The following is an 18,566-nucleotide window of genomic DNA, read 5'->3' as shown; positions in this document are numbered from 1 at the left end:
GCATAGCCCTGTGTAAGATATGTATGTATATAACACCACACATATTAGAATGCAAGACTCCGTGTGTGTGTACAAGTGTGTGTGTTACGGGTTAACACAGCTTGGTTTTTAGTTAAAGAGGAAACAGTTCCCTGTAAGGACCTTGGAATTTCCTTTGGAAAGGACATGGACCTATCAGAGGCCAATTTTTATATACTGATATATTATATAGCCACTGCGGAAGCTGGTTGCACCTTTGTGAATACACATTGGAGTTGAGGAATCCTGGGAAACTTCCCTTTTTCCTTCCTGCCTTGGAACAGGTAACAGGGCTGATCCCACTCTCCCGTGGGCCCTCCCCAGGCCTGGCACAGCCTGGCTGGGCTCTGCTGCTGCTGCAGTCCCAGTGGGGCCGAGCTGGTCCTGGGCCCCATCAGCTGCCGGCAGGGGAAGGGGAGGCCCCAGTACTGACATCTAGCTGACTTTATGGTCTACCCTGCCACTGCAGGCCAGGCTGAGAGAGATGTCCCCCGTGCCCCCCAGGAGCAGCTCTGAGCCTGGGCTGGGCCAGGCCCACCCCATGAGACCGAGGGGTGAAGGCATCCACCAGCCTGGCTCCTGAGATCCTGGCCGCCCTTCCTGAGCCTTCCCCCTTCAGCGCAGCTTTGAAATCCAACATGAAATCCAACATGAAATCCAACAGCCCTGCAGCTACAGTAGCCACTGCCTGGCAGAGATTACATGACCATCTACAGGCCCAGGTGAGGTGTTAATTCTTTCCTTACACAGATGAAATGTACAAAGCACCTTTCTCTGAGTGAGAGAAAAGTTAGAGTGGGAGACATGTGAAGTGACATTATGAGGATACCAGGGTCAGTGAAAGAAAAGTTATATCCTGTGGTGGCCCCTAGGCCATCTACAGATGACCTCACTTTCCCTTGGAGAGCCAGCAGCAAGCAAGCTGCCATTTAGTCTCTGTACCCAGTACTGTATGTTAATCCCTGTTCTCCCTTTAGCTGTATCACAAGTTCACGGCTTTCCCCTCCTGATGGTTAGTTACCTGCCTCATGATTGGTTAGTTTTGACTCCTTCCCCTGTTTGGCCCTTTCCCAATCCCTTTCCCCATTGGTCCAAGTTGTAAACCCTGCCCCTTTCTACCCCTATAAAATCCAGCTCTCCTGAGCCCTCAGGGCCTCTTCATCAATGGTTCCTGACCAATAAAGAAGGATTTGGAAGACAAGAAGGCATGTGTCTGCTCCATTCCTGTGTCGCCCTCAGTGGCTTTGCCACTGCACTCCTCTGGTGGCATTCTAAAAGAGCCGTAATCACCACCACCCCGGGTGTGCCTGTGCCCCGGACAGATCAAGGCATCTTTTTAAAGACACCTTTGTCTGAGAAGTGGTGCAGCCCCTCAGGGATCACCAGACAGTCCATGACAATATCCTAAGTGATGAGGAGATGGAGAAGATGCCTTGATAATTGGGCTGAAGGTTTTTTGTGAGCAGTAGTAACAGATGTAATATGCTAGAATATTCCTTTAAACCATGGGAAAATATGCATTTTGGGGAGATGATGATAATGTTTAAATTGTAGAAATAAGCAAAGGCATTTGTGATGGACTAAGTGAATATTGATGAGAAGCTGTGATTCTATGAGAAGTTTGAAGAGAGAGTGTGATGAGATATGACCCCTCTGCCACAGGGAAGTAGAGAAAAGAGATCTCTGTTTCATGAGATGAAGAAACTCCTTTGCTTTTGGAGCCATTCATCTTTAAAAATGATACCCCATGAGTATGCATGAGTTCATGGCCCATATGTAGCTGCGGCAAAGGCTGTATGATATGAGAGGTTCACAACTGCGGAAGTTTCTGGACGGCTGCTTTTGTGAGAGTTAAAAACCACTAGCTGTTTCTTTCTTGTGGAAAGTTACCATAACAGAACAAAAGAGACTTCTCACCCTAAATGGACTGATAAAAGACTATTCTATAAGTGGTACTGAACTAGAGTTCTGAGTTTTGTCTTTATACGTTGACACCGTGCTGAAGTCCAAGGGCTAGCTCCACCACCCCAGCACCGGTACCGGGGGGGACACTACTCCCAAGCAGGCGATGGGAACAGCGGCTTATGGACAAGCTATGGCACACAGATGGCGATAGGTGCAGGCCAGGGGTAAGAATGAGGAGTAGGCTCTCTGACTTGTGTAATCCAAGGTTTATTCCAGGAACATACACTCGAAGGGACAAGGCAGAAGAAGCAAACAACTCCAGGGACACAAGGTTATAAACTGTAAAGGATCTGGGGGTGGAAAACTTACATCCAACAAATCAGAAGGAGGAATGGGAGGAGATTAACATAAACTGATGGGTCCTAAGGACCAATCAGAAGAATAAGGAGAGGAGGGTAGGTCATGTGGTCCAATCAGGTGTCAAGTTTTTGGGGAATTCCCAGGCCAGGTTTAGCCAGGTGCTGCCTCTTGGGGAAGACAGAATCTGGAAAGAGGGGCAAGGTACATCATGATGGACAGTCCGAGGGAGGATACAAGCTGAGGGATAAACCATTCATACAACAAGTCCGAGGGGTTAGAGAAAACACTAACTTGGAATCACCATCAAACAAACTGCTTTAAACACACTGCCTCAATACATTGTCTGTGAGAAGAGAAAAGAAGCTGTTGGGGGAGAGGAAAGTGTTTTGAAGGTTTCCTTTTGATTCTCATTCTCTTCTTTTAGTGTTTGTTAATAAATCCATCTTTATAACTTTAAAGTTTGAGCCTGCTTTGCTTTTCTCCTAATCCTATCTCACAGTAGAAAAAGAGTAAATAACTAGTGAGCACTCAGACCACTACACTAAACTTAGGAAACAGAAATTGGCAAGAAATGGCCGAGGCTCTATCTCTACACTGACTCATGGATGGTAGCTAATGATCTGTGGGGATGGCTGAATCGCTGGAAAAAGGCCAACTGGCAGTGCAGAGGAAAACCCATCTGGGCCACTGACATTTGGCAGGACATCGCTGCCCGAGTAGAGAGACTGACCGTGAAGGTTCGACACGTGGACGCGCACGTACCCAAGAGCCGGGCTAATGAGGAGCATCGCAACAACAAGCAGGTGGACAAAGCTGCCAAGGTGAAAGTATCACAGGTGGATCTAGACTGGCAGCACAAGGGAGAATTGTTCCTAGCTCATTGGGCCCATGATGCCTCTGGTCATCGGGGAAGAGATGCAACATACCAATGAGCCCGTGACCAAGGGTTACTATGGACAGCATCTCACAAGTCATCCACAACTGTGAGACCTGCGCTGCAATCAAACAGGCCAAGCGAGTGAAGCCTCTGTGGTATGGTGGACGATGGCTGAAGTACAGGTATGGGGAAGCCTGGCAAATTGACTACATCACCCTTCCCCAAAGCCGCCAAGGAAAGCGCTACATGCTGACCATGGTGGAAGCCACCACTGGATGGCTGGAAACCTACCCTGTACCTCATGCCACTGCCTGGAACACCATCCTGGGCCTGGAAAAACAAGTCCTGTGGAGACACGGCACCCCTGAGAGAATTGAGTCGGACAACGGGACCCATTTCAAAACCAACCTTATAAACACCTGGGCTAGAGAACATGGCATTGAATGGATATATCACATTCCTTATCAGGCACCAGCTGCCGGGAAGGTTGAACAGTGCAATGGACTACTAAAGACTGCCCTGAAGGCACTTGGTGGGGGGACCTTCAAGAATTAGAAAATAAACTTAGCCAAAGCTACTTGGATGGTCAACACCCGACGGTCTATCAATCGAGGTGATTCTGCCCAGTCTGAACCCTTGCGCACAGTGGATGCAGACAAAGTCCCTGTGGTACATATGAAAGGCATTTTAGGGAAGACTGTTTAGATTAATACCACCTCAGGAAAAGGCAGACCCATCCGTGGGATTGTCTTTGCTCAAGGACCTGGTCACACTTGGTGGGTAATGCAGAAAAATGGAGAAACCCATTGTGTACCACAGGGAGACTTAATTTTAAGTGAGAACAGTGTGTAACGTTTTGTTCTGTATATATGTATATCTATGTATATATGTATATAGATATATGTATATGTATATCTTTGTAAGAATGTATTAATTTGAATAAGATGTAGATGGTAATAGAATAAGGGGTGGATTATGTCCTGGGTTGTAGTGTAGGATGTACACAAAGTATTTATTCTATCACCGTCTTCATGAACTGTTAAACCAAGTGGGGCAGTGTCTTCCCAGGCCCCCTTCCTTTCGGCTGTCTTCTGCTAATGGCCCATCAATGCCTTGCCAAATGACTCACAGGTAACTCCCTCCAGGAGCTATCTCTGTTTAATGGGCCATCAAGGACCCACTTCACGACTCATCATCCCATTGTGAGATGCTCTGCCCAGGGGGAGGAGCCAAGCATTCTCACCTGGATATAATCTGGGATTTGGGACAGTACAAGCAGCCCTTACCTACTGGATTCCCAAAGGACCAGAGCTACCAGACCTTTCTACAGGATCACTGCTTCAGAAAGACCACCTCATCTGGACTGCTTCCACCACCCTGCCCAGGTTGTATTCTGACTCTGTCAGTGGTCTTTCGTATTATTGCAATTATTTTATTTTACTTTTTTCCTTTCTTCTTATTAAATTGTATTTCTGACTTGGAGCCTCTCACTCATTTTGCTTTCCAACCACAACACCATCCCAAACCACGAGCACCTCCAGGGGGCAGCGCTGGGCCCTGGGTCACCCCAAATCTGAGGTATCTTTGAAGGAGCTGTGACCCACACGCCCACCCAGCCACTGCCCATTCCTGGGACCCCCATTCTCCAGGGAACCCAACCTTGAGACTCCCATCCAGGGACTGCCATTCCCCAGGAACTCCATGGCCCAGGAACCCCATTCCCAAGGAACGCAACCTGCTTGATTCCAGCCCCTACAACCCCACTTCCCTCAGGACCTTGATTCTCTCAGGACCCCCATTCCTATGAGACCTCCCATTCCCCTTCACCCCATCCCTGGCACACCCATCCCATGACCCCAAATCCCTGAAGCCAATGTCCCCTGGGGCTCCCATCCCTGAGTCCCTGCAGACATGGGGCCCCCCATGCCCAGTACACCCCCATCCTGAGTGACTCCCGCTCCTGAGGACCCCCATTCCCCTGAACACCCATCCCTGGCTCCCCAAACCCCCTGAGCTCCCCACTCCTGAGAAGCCCCTGTCCCACCTTGTGCCACCCAGCCTTGTCCCCAGCCTGTCCCCACCCTGCCCACAGCCTGTGCTCACCCTGCCCCCATCAAGGGCCACAACCACATAGGAACAAGACCTGTCTTCACTTCCTTCTCCATTCCTCTGAAGAGCCGCCACCCAGGGCAAAAGTGGGCCCAGAACCAAGTGACAGCCAGTCCACATGGCTGGGGACATGGGGATGGCTGGGAAGGTGGCACTGCTCCTGTGGGGTGAGTGCCCCGGGCACGGGCCTGACACCCTGGGGATGGGCCCTGGTGAGGCAGAGACCAGTGGGGAGGGGGCACAGGGGGGCTGCGGGGTCTCCTGAGGTCCCCAAGGCCAGCAGAGCCAGTGCAATGAGGTGATCAGGGTTGTGGGGTGGCTGTGGAGACAGGAGAAGGGGGACAGGACTGGAGTGACAGGAATGTGGGGAGAGGAATTATGGGACTCGGGCAGCTGTGAGGACAGGGACAGGGTGACAGGGATGCAGGGACAGGGAGAAGCGGACAAGCATCATGCAGATGGGCCATGGGGACAGAGGCCATGGGGCTCTCAGGTGGGGGTGACCTGTGCCAGCATGGGGTCCCCATGCCTGGGATGTCCAGTGTCCTCATGTTCTGCCTGAGTGTGGGGTGGCTGCAGTTTCCTAAACTCCGACACATCTGTGCCACACCAGTGTCCTCCCAGTGATAGTTTGAGGACAGCCCCCACACCCCGTGCCCCCATACCTCTCTCCCCACAGTGCCACCCCTACCCAGCTCTGTCCCTTCTCTCTTCCAGCCCAGACCCTCGGCCTCGCTGGTGAGTCCTTGGGGGATGCCATGTCCCCACCCCGCTGTCCCCAGCCCTGCCGTGCCCCTGGCAGGCTGGTGTCCCCTGTCACCCGCAGGTGCCCAGACCACCCAGCTCCTGGTGGAGCCCCCCTGGAGGCCGGCGGTGCTGTGGGACCGGGTGACACTGACCTGCCAGGGCTCGGGGACTGCTGGTGCCACCACCTGGTATAAGGATGGGCAGCGCTGGTGGTCGGAGGCACCCGACAACTTCACTGTCACCGATAGTGGCACCTACACCTGTTACAGACGTGGCACTGGATTCAGCCCCACCGTGAGAGTCTTAAATGGTGAGGTTTGGGTTTAGGTGTCCCCAGCGTGGACATTGAGACCTCTGGATGGGCTTTGCTCCATGGGTCACCTTCTGATGTGACCAGAGCCCATCCCCTGCACACGGGGACATCCCAGAGCATCCCAGTGCAGGAGGACCCTGTTTGTGGAACTGGAGACCCTTGGTGCTTTGGGTGTGATTCAATGGGGGATTCCTGCAAAAACAGGACCCCCCCTGTGTGACAGGACCCCCATGTCCCTCAGACCCGTTGGTGCTGCAGGTGCCGGCGCGGCTGCTGCTGGAGGGGGACACGGTGACACTGCGCTGCCGATGGCAACAGGACCTGTCAGTCACTGGGGTGCGATTCTACAGTGGGAACGAGGAGGTGAGCAGGTCCTCTAGTGGGACTGAGCTGTCCCTGTCCCCTCTGCAGCTGAACCACAGCGGCCACTACCGCTGCGGGGGCTTGGTGGACTCCGGGCTATCATGGTCAAGGAAGTGTCAGGAGTCGGTGCCAGTGCCAGTGACAGTGCATGGTAAGCCTCATCCCCACAGCCTCCCTGGGTCCCCTGGTGGGGGACACTCAGCTGTGTCTGGGGACCCCCAGCCCTGCCTGCAGATCCCCATTACTGTCCAGACCCCCCATCCCTGCCACGGGCCCCCCATCCATTTCCAGGTCTCTCACCAGATCCCCCGGCTGTATTTGGGTACCCCCATCTTTCCTGTAAACTTTTTCTATGTCCCCCCATCACTGCTCGAGTCCCGCTCCTTATCCCCCCATCCCTCAATGGGTTGCTTTGCCTGTCCCTGAGTCAACCCCCCCTCTCTGATTTCCCCCCACGGTCCCCAGGTCTCACCATCCCCTCCCTGGGTCCCCATACCCTCCCTGGCGTCCCCCTCCATCCCTCTCCAGGTGTCCCCTCCCTGAATCTACATCCTTCCTTGGGATGTACATCCATCCTTCCCCACCCTGACCCCAGCTCTGTGACCCCCTCTTCCTCACTGGGCTCCACCTGCCTCTCTCCGCCCCCGCCCCCCCCGCCCCAATGTCCCTCATTGCCCCCTGGTGTCCCCCATCCACAGGGGTCCCACTCTCGGGAGTGTCCCTGTGGGCACAGCCCCCCGGGGGACAGGTGGCACTGGGGGACCACCTGGTGCTGAGCTGTGCGGTGGCCAAGGGGACAGGTCCCCTGTCCTTCACCTGGCGCCGAGGTGGCTCAGGGACACTGCTGGGCAGAGGCCTCCACCTGGAGCTGCAGCACGCTGGGGACAATGACAGCGGCCACTACCAGTGCCAGACCAGTGATGGGGAGAGTGTGGCCGACAATGTCCCGCTGAATGTCACTGTTCTGGGTGTGAGGGACCCTCGGGCTGGGCGTGATCCCACCCACAGCACTCCCATCCCATCTCGCCAGGTGCCAGCTCTGTCTCTGTCCCCACAGTGCCTGTGGCCAATGCCACCATCACCCCCAGTCCCCCGGCACACCAGGTGCACACAGGTGACCCCGTGACCCTGCGCTGCTCAGTGCAGGTGGGCTCAGCCCCTGTCACCTTCATCTGGCTGCACAACAGGCAGGAGGTGGCCCGGGGTCCCATCCTGGAGCTTGGGGACGTTGATGTGGGACATTCGGGCACCTACCAGTGCGTGGCCACCAACCAGCTGGGACAGAACAGGCGCCACGTGTTCCGGGCACTCAGCCCTGAGCTGGCACTGGAGGTGACCCTTGGCTCACCCTGGGTCACAGGTAGGGTCACACGGGGTCACACGGGGGGTGCAGAACTCTGAGGGTTCAGGGTAACCCCGCTGTTTCCCCCTCTGTCCCCAGCAGTAGCTGCAGGGGTCAGCGGGTCCCTCCTGTTCCTGCTCGTGGCTGTCATCGTGGGCTGGCACCAGTGCCACCGCCTGGGTGGGTGACAATGGAGGGGGAATGGGGGTCCCAGGGATTGGGGTGAAGCCAAGGGTCATAGGGTAGCACCAACAGCTCCTGAGTCAGGTGAAGATGAGCCCCCAGAGACCTTGGCTGGGGGCCCTGGGGGAATTGGGAAGATCCTGGATGGTCGTGCAGGGATGTTGGAGGTTCTGTCAAGGATTTTTGGGCACTTTGGGGTTTCTGGGTGCTCAGGGGGTTCAAGGGGTAGTTCAAGGCTTTTTGGGAGCTTTGGAGATGCTCAAGAGTCCCGGGAGCAGTCAGGGTTCCTGAAGATCTTCTGGGGCCCTGAGGACCCCACAGTCACCCCTCCCCCTTCCATTTGCAGCCCTCAGGAAGCAGCAGGAAAGGTGAGTGGGGGGCTCCAGATCTGCTCCCCTCTTTTACCCTCACCCCAAACCTCCCCACCCCCACAGACACCCCTTATCCCCGCAGGGTCCCCCCGGATCCCCTGGCCCCCCCAGAGGAGGGGGAGGTGCTGTACACCCGCGTCGTGAGCACCGAGCGGGCAGGGGGTGAGTACAGGGTGGGGACACAGGGACACGTCACCCACGGGTGTCACCCCCCACCCAGGTCCCCACAACCGGTGTCTCTCGCAGGGCCCCCCCGTGCCACATCCCCCCAGGTGACCTACGCGGAGCTGCCGGGACCCCACAGGCGACAGCGGGACCCCAGTGACATCTACGGGAACGTGCTGTAACACTGGGGACACTGGGGACACTGGAGGTCCCTGCCCAAGGCCACCCCCCGTGTGTGCCCCCCCCCAGCTCCTGTGGGTGCCCACCGTGCCCGGGGGTGGCCACGAGTGGGGGGTCCCATGTGGGGCTGCCCAGAGCTCCCCGTTCCAGAGCTCCCAGTGCTCCCAGTACCCCCAGGGGCTCCCCATTCCCTCCCCCAGTGCCAGGGGGCACAGGACCCTTGTCCCTCCCATTGCACCCAAAATGCAGCTTTTTGATTAAACCGGGAGAAATGGTTTTTGTTTGTTCAGCTGTGCCAGGTCAGTTTAAACGGAGGAGGGTCCCGGTCAGGTTGTTGAGCAGATCCGTGTGGGATTTGCAGGATTTTTGGGGCTCTCTCAGTCCCTTGGGGACAGGGACAAAATGATCAATTGGGGCATTTCCGGCCTGGTTCCCTCGCAGCTGCCCCGCGCAGGGGAAGGAGCTGCCGCTCCCTGTTTGTCCCCTCTGGGTGACACCGGCCAAGGGCTCGGGGACCTGCGGCGGTGCCGCCCCGTGGCCACGGGCACCGATCCCGCAGCTGCCGAGCCCCTCGGGCCGAGCCCAGCTCAGCCCATCCCCGGCCCAGCCCTGCCCGGTGCCCCCCGGTGCCCAAAGCCCCGCACCCGGCGCTCCCCGAGCGGCGTCTGAGCCCCGGAGCTGCTGCGGAGCCTCCGCCGGGCCCGGCCCTGGGGCGGGCGGGGGGCGCCGGGAGGGAGGTGCCGGGAGGGCCGAGGGGACCAGGGAGCCCGGGGAGGAGCCCCCGGCACTGCGGGAGCCGAGTCCTGCCCTCGGGTCACTGTCGCACGTCGCGGCTGCCATCGCGCTGCCGGGGCCGGGACTGTCCCGGGCTGCGGGCACCGACGGTGGCCCTGTGTCCCCAGCGGCTGTGACAGCGTGCCCGAGGCCACTGTCGCCGTGTGTCGGGACCGGCTGTTGCCGTGGCAACGGGACCGACAGCTCCGGGCACTGACGGGGCGCCCCGGGACAGGCGGGGGGAGCGGGGAGGGGCTGGGGCCGCCCAGTGTTGGGAAGGGCAAATCCAAGGGATGGCGGAGATGGAATTGCGGCAGCCGAGAGGAGCCCGAGGCTGCGGGAGGAACAGCCCTGCAGGGAGGAGGGAGGGGCACGAGGGGCTCCGGAGATTCCCCGGCAGCCCGTGGGGGTCCCCGGGGAGCAGAGACCCCCCTGCAGCCCTGCAGGAGCCCCCGGCCGAGCAGGGGATGCCCGAAGGGGGCTGTGAGCCCATGGGACGCTCCCGCTGGAGCAGTTCCTAAGAGGGGATGTTGTTTTTCACACGTGTTACACTTCTTCCGCTGCTCCGAACTGAGGAATGATAAATTCAATTCATTTCCCCAAGTCGAGTCGGTTTGGGCCGTGACGGCGCTCAGGGACTGAGCCCTCCCTGCCCTTCTCCCAGGACAGGGCGCCACCAGCTGGGATGTGCCACCCACAGAATGTGTCCACCCCCATAACAGGGACACCTCTGAACAGGGACAGGACCCCCTGGATGTGTCCCCAACGACAGACACTGCCCCGCCCCACCCCTCCCCGCCATCTGATGCAGCACAAACGGCCTCTTCTTTCTGCTGCAGGAGAGAGAAAGTGAAAGTGTGGGGGAGCACAGCCAGACAGCCCCACTCTCCAAACCCCTCCACCTCTCCTACAGTCCATGCACCCCCTTTCCCCTCCTCGGGGTCCCCTCAAAACGATACCTGCTCAGGAGGTCCCCAGGATGGCTGAGCAGGGAACTGTGGGGAGGGCAAAAGTGACGGAAAAAAAAGGATTAAAATGGAAAGAAAGGGATAAAAAAGTCCCTGGGGGATTTGGGGGGGTCACAAACTGAGAGCCCCTTGGAATCCACCTGGGCTACCTCCCAGCAAACCACGAGCACACTGGAGGGCAGCACTGGGCCCTGGGTAATCCCAAAATCTGAGGCACCCAGGGAAGTAGCTGTGACCCCTGGGCTCACCCAGCCAATGCCCATCTCTGGCACCCCTATTCCCTTGGGATCCCAGCCATGGGACCCCCATTCCTTATGTCTCACTCTCCCTTGGACTCCAGTCCCAGGACTGCCATTCCCCAGGATCTCCATGGCCCAGGAACCGCATTCCAAAGGAACCTAACCTGCTTGATTCCAGCCCCTGAAATCCCCCTTTCCCAGGGACCTCGATTCCCCCAGCACTCCCCTTCCCACAGGACCCTGCATTCCCCCTGCCCTCCATCCCTGGCACACCCATCCCATGACCCCAAATCCCTGGAGCCCACCTTCCCATGGAACTTCCATTCCTGAGTCCCCCAAGCCCTGGGACCTCCATTCCCACTGCAACTCCATCCTGAGTGACTCCCACTCCTGAGGACCCCCAGTTCCTGGCTCCCCAAACCCCCTGAGCCCCCACTCCTGAGAACCCCCTGTCCCACCTTGTGCCACCCAGCCTTGTCCCCAGCCTGTCCCCACTCTGCCCACAGCCTGTGCTCAGCTTGTGGTCACCCTGCCCCCACCAAGGGCCACAACCACATGGGAACAAGACCTGTCTTCACTTCCTTCCCCATTCTTCTGAAGAGCCGCCACCCAGGGCAAAAGTGGGCCCAGAACCAAGTGACAGCCAGTCCACATGGCTGGGGACACGGGGATGGCCGGGAAGGTGGTGCTGCTCCTGTGGGGTGAGTGCCCCGGGCATGGGCCTGACACCCTGGGGATGGGCCCTGGTGAGGCAGAGACCAGTGCGGAGGGGGTACGGGGGGGCTGTGGTGTCCCCTGAGGTCCCCAAGGCCAGCACAGTCAGTGCATGAGGTGACCAGGGTCATGGGGTAGCCATGGGTACAGGAAAAGGGTGACAAGAACAGGCGAACTGGTCTCTGGGGACAGGAAAGGGGGATCAGGAGAGAACGGACAAGAATGTGGGAAGAGGCATCATGGGGCTGGGGCAGCTGTGGGGACAGGAACAGGGATACAAGGATGTAGGGACAGGGACAAGGGGACAAGCCGCATATGGATGGGCCATGGGGACAGGTGCCATCAGAAAGGGACCATGGGGACAGGGCCACAGGGATGTGGGTGTTGTGTTGCTGGGAGTGACCTGTGCCAGCACGGGGTGGCCGTGGTGTCCCCATGCCTGGGGTATCCACACTGTCCCTTGTCCTGCCTGGGCCTGTGGCAACCACAGTGTCCCCATCCCTGACAGGTCTGTGGCACTCCAGTGTCCAATGGGGACAGCTTGAGGACAGCCTCACACTCCACCCCTGGGTGCCACTGTCCGTGCAATGCCACCCCCACCCAGCCCTGTCCCTTCTCCCTTCCAGCCCAGACCCTCAGCCTCGCTGGTGAGACCTTGGGGGATGCCATGTCCCCACCCCGCTGTCTCCAGCCCGCAGTGGTGATGCCTTAAGTTTTAGCTTTCATGCTTTTCAGATTTTGTGCTGCCAAGGGGTGTAGTTCTGAGTCTCATATTAAGTGTCAGTAAGCTCTCCTCACAGAATAGGTAGACAAAACAGATCCTTTTCCTGCTGGAGACCAAGGACTATGATAACGAGTTTTCAGGCCCAAAAGCACAAAAAATGGTGGAAAGAAAACAAGAGAGATGGGACTTTATAGCCTGAAGCAGTAATTGGACAATTAACACCAATATACAAAATTACCACAACATACAAAAGTGTGAGACCTCGTGACTGACGGGTTGTGCAATTTTTGGCCACCACTTTGGGATCTACCTTGGGTGTAGCCCAGGCCAGGCTTCTGTACTGCCCAAGGTGTATCCTTTAAGGCCTTTTAATAAATATCTATTTTATTCTCTTAGCTCTGTCTAGTCTCTGTTCCAGGTCAACCCTCCCAATGCATCAGTGGCCCTGGCAGGCTGGTGTCCCCTGTCACCCACAGGTGCCCAGACCATCCAGCTCCTGGTGAAGCCCCCCTGGATGCCGGCAGTGCTGTGGGACCGGGTGACACTGACCTGCCAGGGCTCGGGGACCACCGGTGCCACCACCTGGTGCAAGGATGAGCAGTGCTGGTGGTAGAAGGGATCTGAACACTTCACTGTCACCGAGAGTGGCAACTACACGTGACAGAGCTGGCATTGGGTTCAGTCCCGCCCCCGTGAGATTCTCAGGCAGTAAGGGGGGTTTGTGTCCCCAGCCTGGCAGCCACGGGACCCTGAGCATTCTGGGTGGGCTCCACTCTATGGGTCACCTCCTGGTGTGACCAGAGCCCATTCCCTGCACATGGGGACATCTCAGAACATCTCAGTGCAAAGTGAGCCCTGTATTCAGATTGGGGACCCCAGGTGCTGTTGGTGCTGCAGGTGCCGGCACGGCTGCTGCTGGAGGGGAATACGGTGACACTGCGCTGCCGGCACTCGGAGGACAAGTCGGTCAGCTCAGTGTCATTCTACCGTGTGGAGAAGAAACTCGGGGGTCTCCATGTTGGCACCGAGGTGTCCCTGTCCCCTCTGCAGCTGAACCAGAGCGGCCACTACTGCTGCTGCAGTGGGGTAAAATCCTGGATTGCCAGGGAGGTCATGGGAGTCGGTGCCGATGACAGTGACAGTGCACAGTGAACACCCCACACCCACGACCCTGACACCTCAACATCCCCACCCCAGGGACTCTGGGTCACATATCCTCCTTCCCTCTCCTTCCCAGAGCTCTTCATGGTGCTGGTGCTGGAGGGTCCCCATGAGCCCTCCGAGGGGTCCCACCTCAATCTCAGCTGCCTCAGCACCCCCAGCCCCCTGCAGCCCCCAGCCCCCCTCCTGCACCTCTTCTACCGGGACAGGCAGTTGGTGGGGGGCCCACAGAGGTCCCCGCATCTCCTGGTGCCCTCTGTGGGGGTCTCCCACTCGGGGAATTACAGCTGCCAGGTGCACTCTGAGGGGGGGTCGTGCGGAAGAGCAGTGCACAGCTCCACGTCACGGTGCACAGTGAGTGTGGGGATGGGCACTGGGAGCCCCCACAGCCTCCTCGGGTTCCTCTGCCCTGCCTGCGGACTGCCATCTCTCCCTGGCATCCCACATCCATTCTCAGGACCCACTCTGTCCTTTCATCTTCTTTTGTTGCCTGGGTCCTTCAAAACCCAATCCCTCTCTGGGGTCCCTGCACCCCTCTCTGGGTGCCCCTTTTGCTCCTTGAGATCCTCTCCATCCTCCTGCAAAGCCCCCACTGGAAAGTCCTAAATGATGAGGGGGCTTTTGGTGTCCCCAGCCTGGCACCTGCAGGGATCTCAAGTGCTCTGGGTAGGCTCCACTCCATAGGTCACCTCCTGGTGTGACCAAAGGCCGTCCCCTGCACACGGGGACATCCCGGATCATCCCAGTGCAGGGGGACCCTGTTTGTGGAATTGGGAACCCCTGGTGCACTAGGTGTGACCCAGTGGGGTGGTCCCAGTGCCATTGGGACACCCCAGGCCAGAGCAGAGCCGTGTTTCCATTAACATGAGGGGTGGGGGGAGGGGCGGAGTGATGGCAGCGGCATCCAATGAGAGGGGACAGGGACCAAGAATGGGACTGGGAATGGTACTGGATATATGGAACAAGGACCAAAAATGGCACCTGATATGGGAATGGGACAGGGAATATGGAAACAGTGACTGGAGAGAGAATATGGGATGAGGTTTAGTGTTCAAAATGTTGCAGTGAGACCCATTCAGGGCTGCGAGCTCTGCAGCTGGGCCTCCCCTGGGCTGCTGCGGCCCAGGGCCCAAAGGCTGGAGCTGCAGCCTTGCTCCTGTCCCAAGAACAGCAGCCTCCTGCAGGCCCGTGTCCCCTCCCTGTCCCCAGCATGAGGGAGGGCTCTGAGGGACAGTGGGTGCTGGCAGGAGGGGCTGCTCTGGCCAGCTGGGGGCCTCTGAGAAATGGCCAAGGCCTTGTGCTCTCTGCAGCCGGCCAAGGACAGCAGCAGGGCTGAAGGGTTTGTGTGCCACAGGCAGCCCGAGCTGTGGAGCCCTCAGGGCCCCGTGTGAGAGGCGGCCCTGGGGAATGGTACTGGGAATGGGGACTGGGAATGGGGACAGGAACCAGGAATGGGGACATGGACCAGAAATGGGGAACAGGAAAGGGGACAGGGATGGGGAATGTGGGGCAAGGACTGGGAATGGGGCCAGGAATATGGGAGAGGGATGTGCAATGGGACCTGGAATTAGGAATATGGAAGTGGGACAGGGAATATGGAAGCAACAACTGGACAGAGAATATGGGATGGGGAATAGGAAGATGGCAATGGGATGGAAAACCAGAATACGGCAATGGACTGGGAATATGGGAATAAAACAGAGAATTTAGCAATGGAAATGCAGGCCTCACAGCAGGCCTGGCAACAGGACCAGGAATACAAGAATAGGAACAGAACAGGGAATATGGGACTGGGAATATGGGAACAGACTACCAGACAGAAAATACAGGACAGGAACAGGGAATGAGCGTGGGAATGGGATCTGGATTGAGATGCGAGAAGGATGGGACCAGGAGTGGGGTGATATGGGAATGGGCAAGGGGCAAAGGGGCGGGGGGGTGACAGCAGGGAGAGGGGGGATCCTGGACAGGGACACTGGGATCTGGGATGGGGTAAATGGGGACAGTTCCAGGGCAGGAGGTCCTTGATCAGCTGCCCTAGAACTTCCACCAGGGTGTCCCAGCACAGCTGAAGCCACTCAGCCTGGGGTGCCCAAAGCCTTGAGCTACCCCTAAGTCCCTGCCAGGAACCCTCAACTCCCTCACACCACCATGCCCCACATCCCCTGGAAGATCCACACATGTTCCCCATCCTTTTCTTAGTTCAACGTCTTTATTTTTACCCCAGACTTGGGTGTTTTGAAAGGACAAAGAGAAATGAAAAGGAAATCCAAGCCAGGGGGAGCCAGGAGGATGTGGAGCCCTCAGCCAGGTGTCTTCCCAACACAGATCACCAGCACCACGGATCACCAGGGCTCTGCCCACTGAGGGTCACTGGGGATCATCCAGTGTGGATCCTGCCATGGGGGATGGAGCTGGAACAGTGCATGAAGCTCTTCCTGCACTCAAGGTACTTCCCTTAGTGGTGCCCCCGTTGGTGTCTGGTCAAGTTAGAGGTGTCTGAGAAGCTCTTCCCACACTCCCCACACTCATAGGGCCTCTCCCCAGTGTGGCTGTGCCAGTGCCTGATGAGGTTGGAGTTTTGCTTGAAGCCCACCCCGCAGTCGGGGCAGCGGAAGGGCCTCTCATCCGTGTGAATCCGCTGATGCAGGAGGAGACTGGAGCTGGTCTGAAACCTCTTCCTGCACTGATCACACTCGTAGGGCCTCTCCCCGGTGTGGAAGTGCAGGTGGACAGTCAGTTTGGAGCTCTTGCTGAAGTTCTTCCCACACTCGGGACACTCATAGGGCCTCTCCCCAGTGTGGATGCATCTGTGCTTGATGAGGTTGCAGTTGCGGTTGAAACCCTTCCCACAGTCGGGGCAGTGGAAGGGCCTCTCATCCGTGTGAATCCGCTGGTGCAGGAGACTGGAACTGGTCTGAAACCTCCTCCCGCATTGATCACACTCGTAGGGCCTCTCCCCAGTGTGGCTCCTCTGGTGTTTGATCAGGCTGGAGCTCTGGCTGAAGCTCTTCCCACACTCCCCACACTCATAGGGCCTCTCTCTGGTGTGGACGCACAGGTGGATGATCAGTTTGGAGCTCTCACTGAAGCTCTTCCCACACTCCATGCACTCGTAGGGCCTCTCCCCAGTGTGGACTCTCCAGTGGCGGATCAGTTTGGGTCTCTGCCTGAAGCTCTTCTCACATTTCGAGCACTTGTGGGGCTTTTCCCCGTTGTGAAGCTGCTCAGGGAGCCCCAGCTCCAGGCTCCAGCTGCATCTCTGGCCGCCTCCCCAGCCCAGGGTGTGTCTTTCCCCCTCGGATCGCTGTGATGCGCCTTTGCAGCCCCTCCTCGTGGGGGATCTCTGGAGCTTTTCCTCCCCATTGGATTCCTGTGCCGTGGAGCTGCTAAAAACGGTCTGTTCCACGAGGCTCTGCCGCGGGGAACTGTCCTCCCTGGGCTCCATCCTCAGCTCAGTGTCTGGGGAGGAAGGACAAGGAGAGGATGGGATTTGCCTCCGTTCCACAGGGAAGGGGAAGGAGACCCCCCTCAGTGCTGAGGCAGGACGGCGTCGGCAGCAGAGTTGTCCTGCAGCCGGGGCCAGGCTGGGCGGGGAGATGGAGCAGGAGAGGGGGAAAGGGGCACTGACTTCCTCCTCACCTGCCTGGGGCTCCCGGGCCATCTTCCTCTTCCTCCCGGCCTCCTCCTCCTCCATCGGGCCAAGGTTTGGGAACGGGAAATCCTGGTTTGGAGGGGAAAACAAGGGCTGAGCGCGTTGGGTTTGACGATTCCGCCGCCCAAGTGCAGCTGGAGAAGTCAGCGCCCCTTTCAGCCTGGGGGGGCCCGGACCCCGCTCATCTCCAGGCTCCCCCACCCCTCCAGGCTGCCGGGGGTCCCCCGGCTCCGGGATCGCCCCTCTGCGCTCTCCCCGTTCCGGGGCTCCCGCGTTCCCCCCCGGCTCTCCCGGGGGTCCCCAAACCTGACACGGCCCCTCTGCCGCCGCTACCGGGCGATGGCCACGTGGGATCCCCCAAGATCCCTCCAGGGGCATGTCCGGCTCGGCTTTGGCTCCTGCAAGATCCAAACATCCCCTGCCGCGCAAAAACCCTCCCGGAGACCTTCCCCAGATGGATTTGGGGTGAGCTCCCGCTCCCCGCTCACCTGCGGCTTCCGGCGGGGAAACTTTGTCGCGCTCCTCCTCTTCCTCCTCCTCCTCCTCCTCTGTCCCTCCTGTTCCTGCTGCTCCTCCTCCTGCCGCTCCTGCCTTCCCTCGTCCTCCTCCTCTCTCCCTCCTCTTCCTCCCGCTCCTCCTCCGCTCCCAGCCCGGCCCGGGCGGTGCCGACACCCAAAAGCTGCCGCGCTCTGCCCTGGGGGAGTTCCAAAGCGGCCCCGGCCCCGCGGCCCCGGGAGCGATCCTGGGAGCACCGGGAGCGATCCTGAGAGCGGCGGGAAGGAATTGGGAGCGCTTTCCCTCCCAGTATCGCTCTGACCGGGAGCGCCGGGAGGGAACTGGGAGGAAACAGCGCCCCCACGCGGCTGCAGCCGGCGAGGGGCGGGGCCAAAGCAGAGGCGTGGTTATGCAAATACGGGAGCGATCACGGGCTGTGATTGGTGGGTGGGAGCAGCGCCGGGTTTCCCCGTCGTGTGAGGGCCGGGGAAGGGGGAGGAGGGGGGGGCGGCGGAGCGATGGCGGCGGCGTCCGGTGTGAGGGGAGCGGGAATGGGGACAGGGATCGGGAATGGGGGCAGGGATCGGGAATGGGGGCAGGGATCGGGAATGGTACTGAAGATACATAACAGGGACCGAGAATGGGACCGGGGATGGGAATATGGAAACAGCGACCAGAGAGAGAATATGGGATGAGGTTTAGTGTTCAAAATGTTGCAGTGAGACCCATTCGGGGCTGGGAGCTCTGCAGCTGGGCCTCCTCTGGGCTGCTGCGGGCCAGGGCCCAAAGGCTGGAGCTGCAGCCTTGCTCCTGTCCCAAGAACAGCAGCCTCCTGCAGGCCCGTGTCCCCTCCCTGTCCCCAGCATGAGGGAGGGCTCTGAGGGACAGTGGGTGCTGGCAGGA

At 58.5% G+C, this 18,566-nt stretch overlaps 1 protein-coding gene across 1 annotated transcript; it reads right to left on the bottom strand.

Annotated features, from left to right (window-relative positions):
• Positions 1 to 15,720: 15,720 nt before the first annotated feature.
• Positions 15,721 to 18,053, bottom strand: LOC310919419 (uncharacterized protein). Its single transcript, XM_083878776.1, has 3 exons — positions 17,657 to 18,053; positions 17,156 to 17,237; positions 15,721 to 16,975 (listed from the first exon to the last, which is right to left on the bottom strand). The coding sequence occupies exons 2-3, from the start codon at positions 17,208 to 17,210 to the stop codon at positions 15,972 to 15,974; spliced, it is 1,059 nt and encodes a 352-aa protein (XP_083734902.1). The 5' UTR covers positions 17,211 to 17,237; positions 17,657 to 18,053; the 3' UTR covers positions 15,721 to 15,971.
• Positions 18,054 to 18,566: the final 513 nt, after the last annotated feature.

This window comes from Zosterops lateralis, assembly GCF_965231275.1.
Source record: "Zosterops lateralis genome assembly, chromosome: 27".
Classification (NCBI taxonomy): domain Eukaryota; kingdom Metazoa; phylum Chordata; class Aves; order Passeriformes; family Zosteropidae; genus Zosterops; species Zosterops lateralis.
Note: the sequence above shows the minus strand (reverse complement) of the source record. Positions and strands in the feature narration are given on the sequence as shown.

What these genes read in the sequence shown, in the direction of transcription:
- LOC310919419 (XM_083878776.1), bottom strand. Translation starts at nt 17,210, where the DNA reads ATGGAGGAGGAGGAGGCCGGGAGGAAGAGGAAGATGGCCCGGGAGCCC. An exon ending in GGCCCGGGAGCCCCAGGCAG is followed by an intron (nt 16,976 to 17,155) that starts GTGAGGAGGAAG and finishes CTTCCTCCCCAG; the next exon opens with ACACTGAGCTGAGGATGGAG.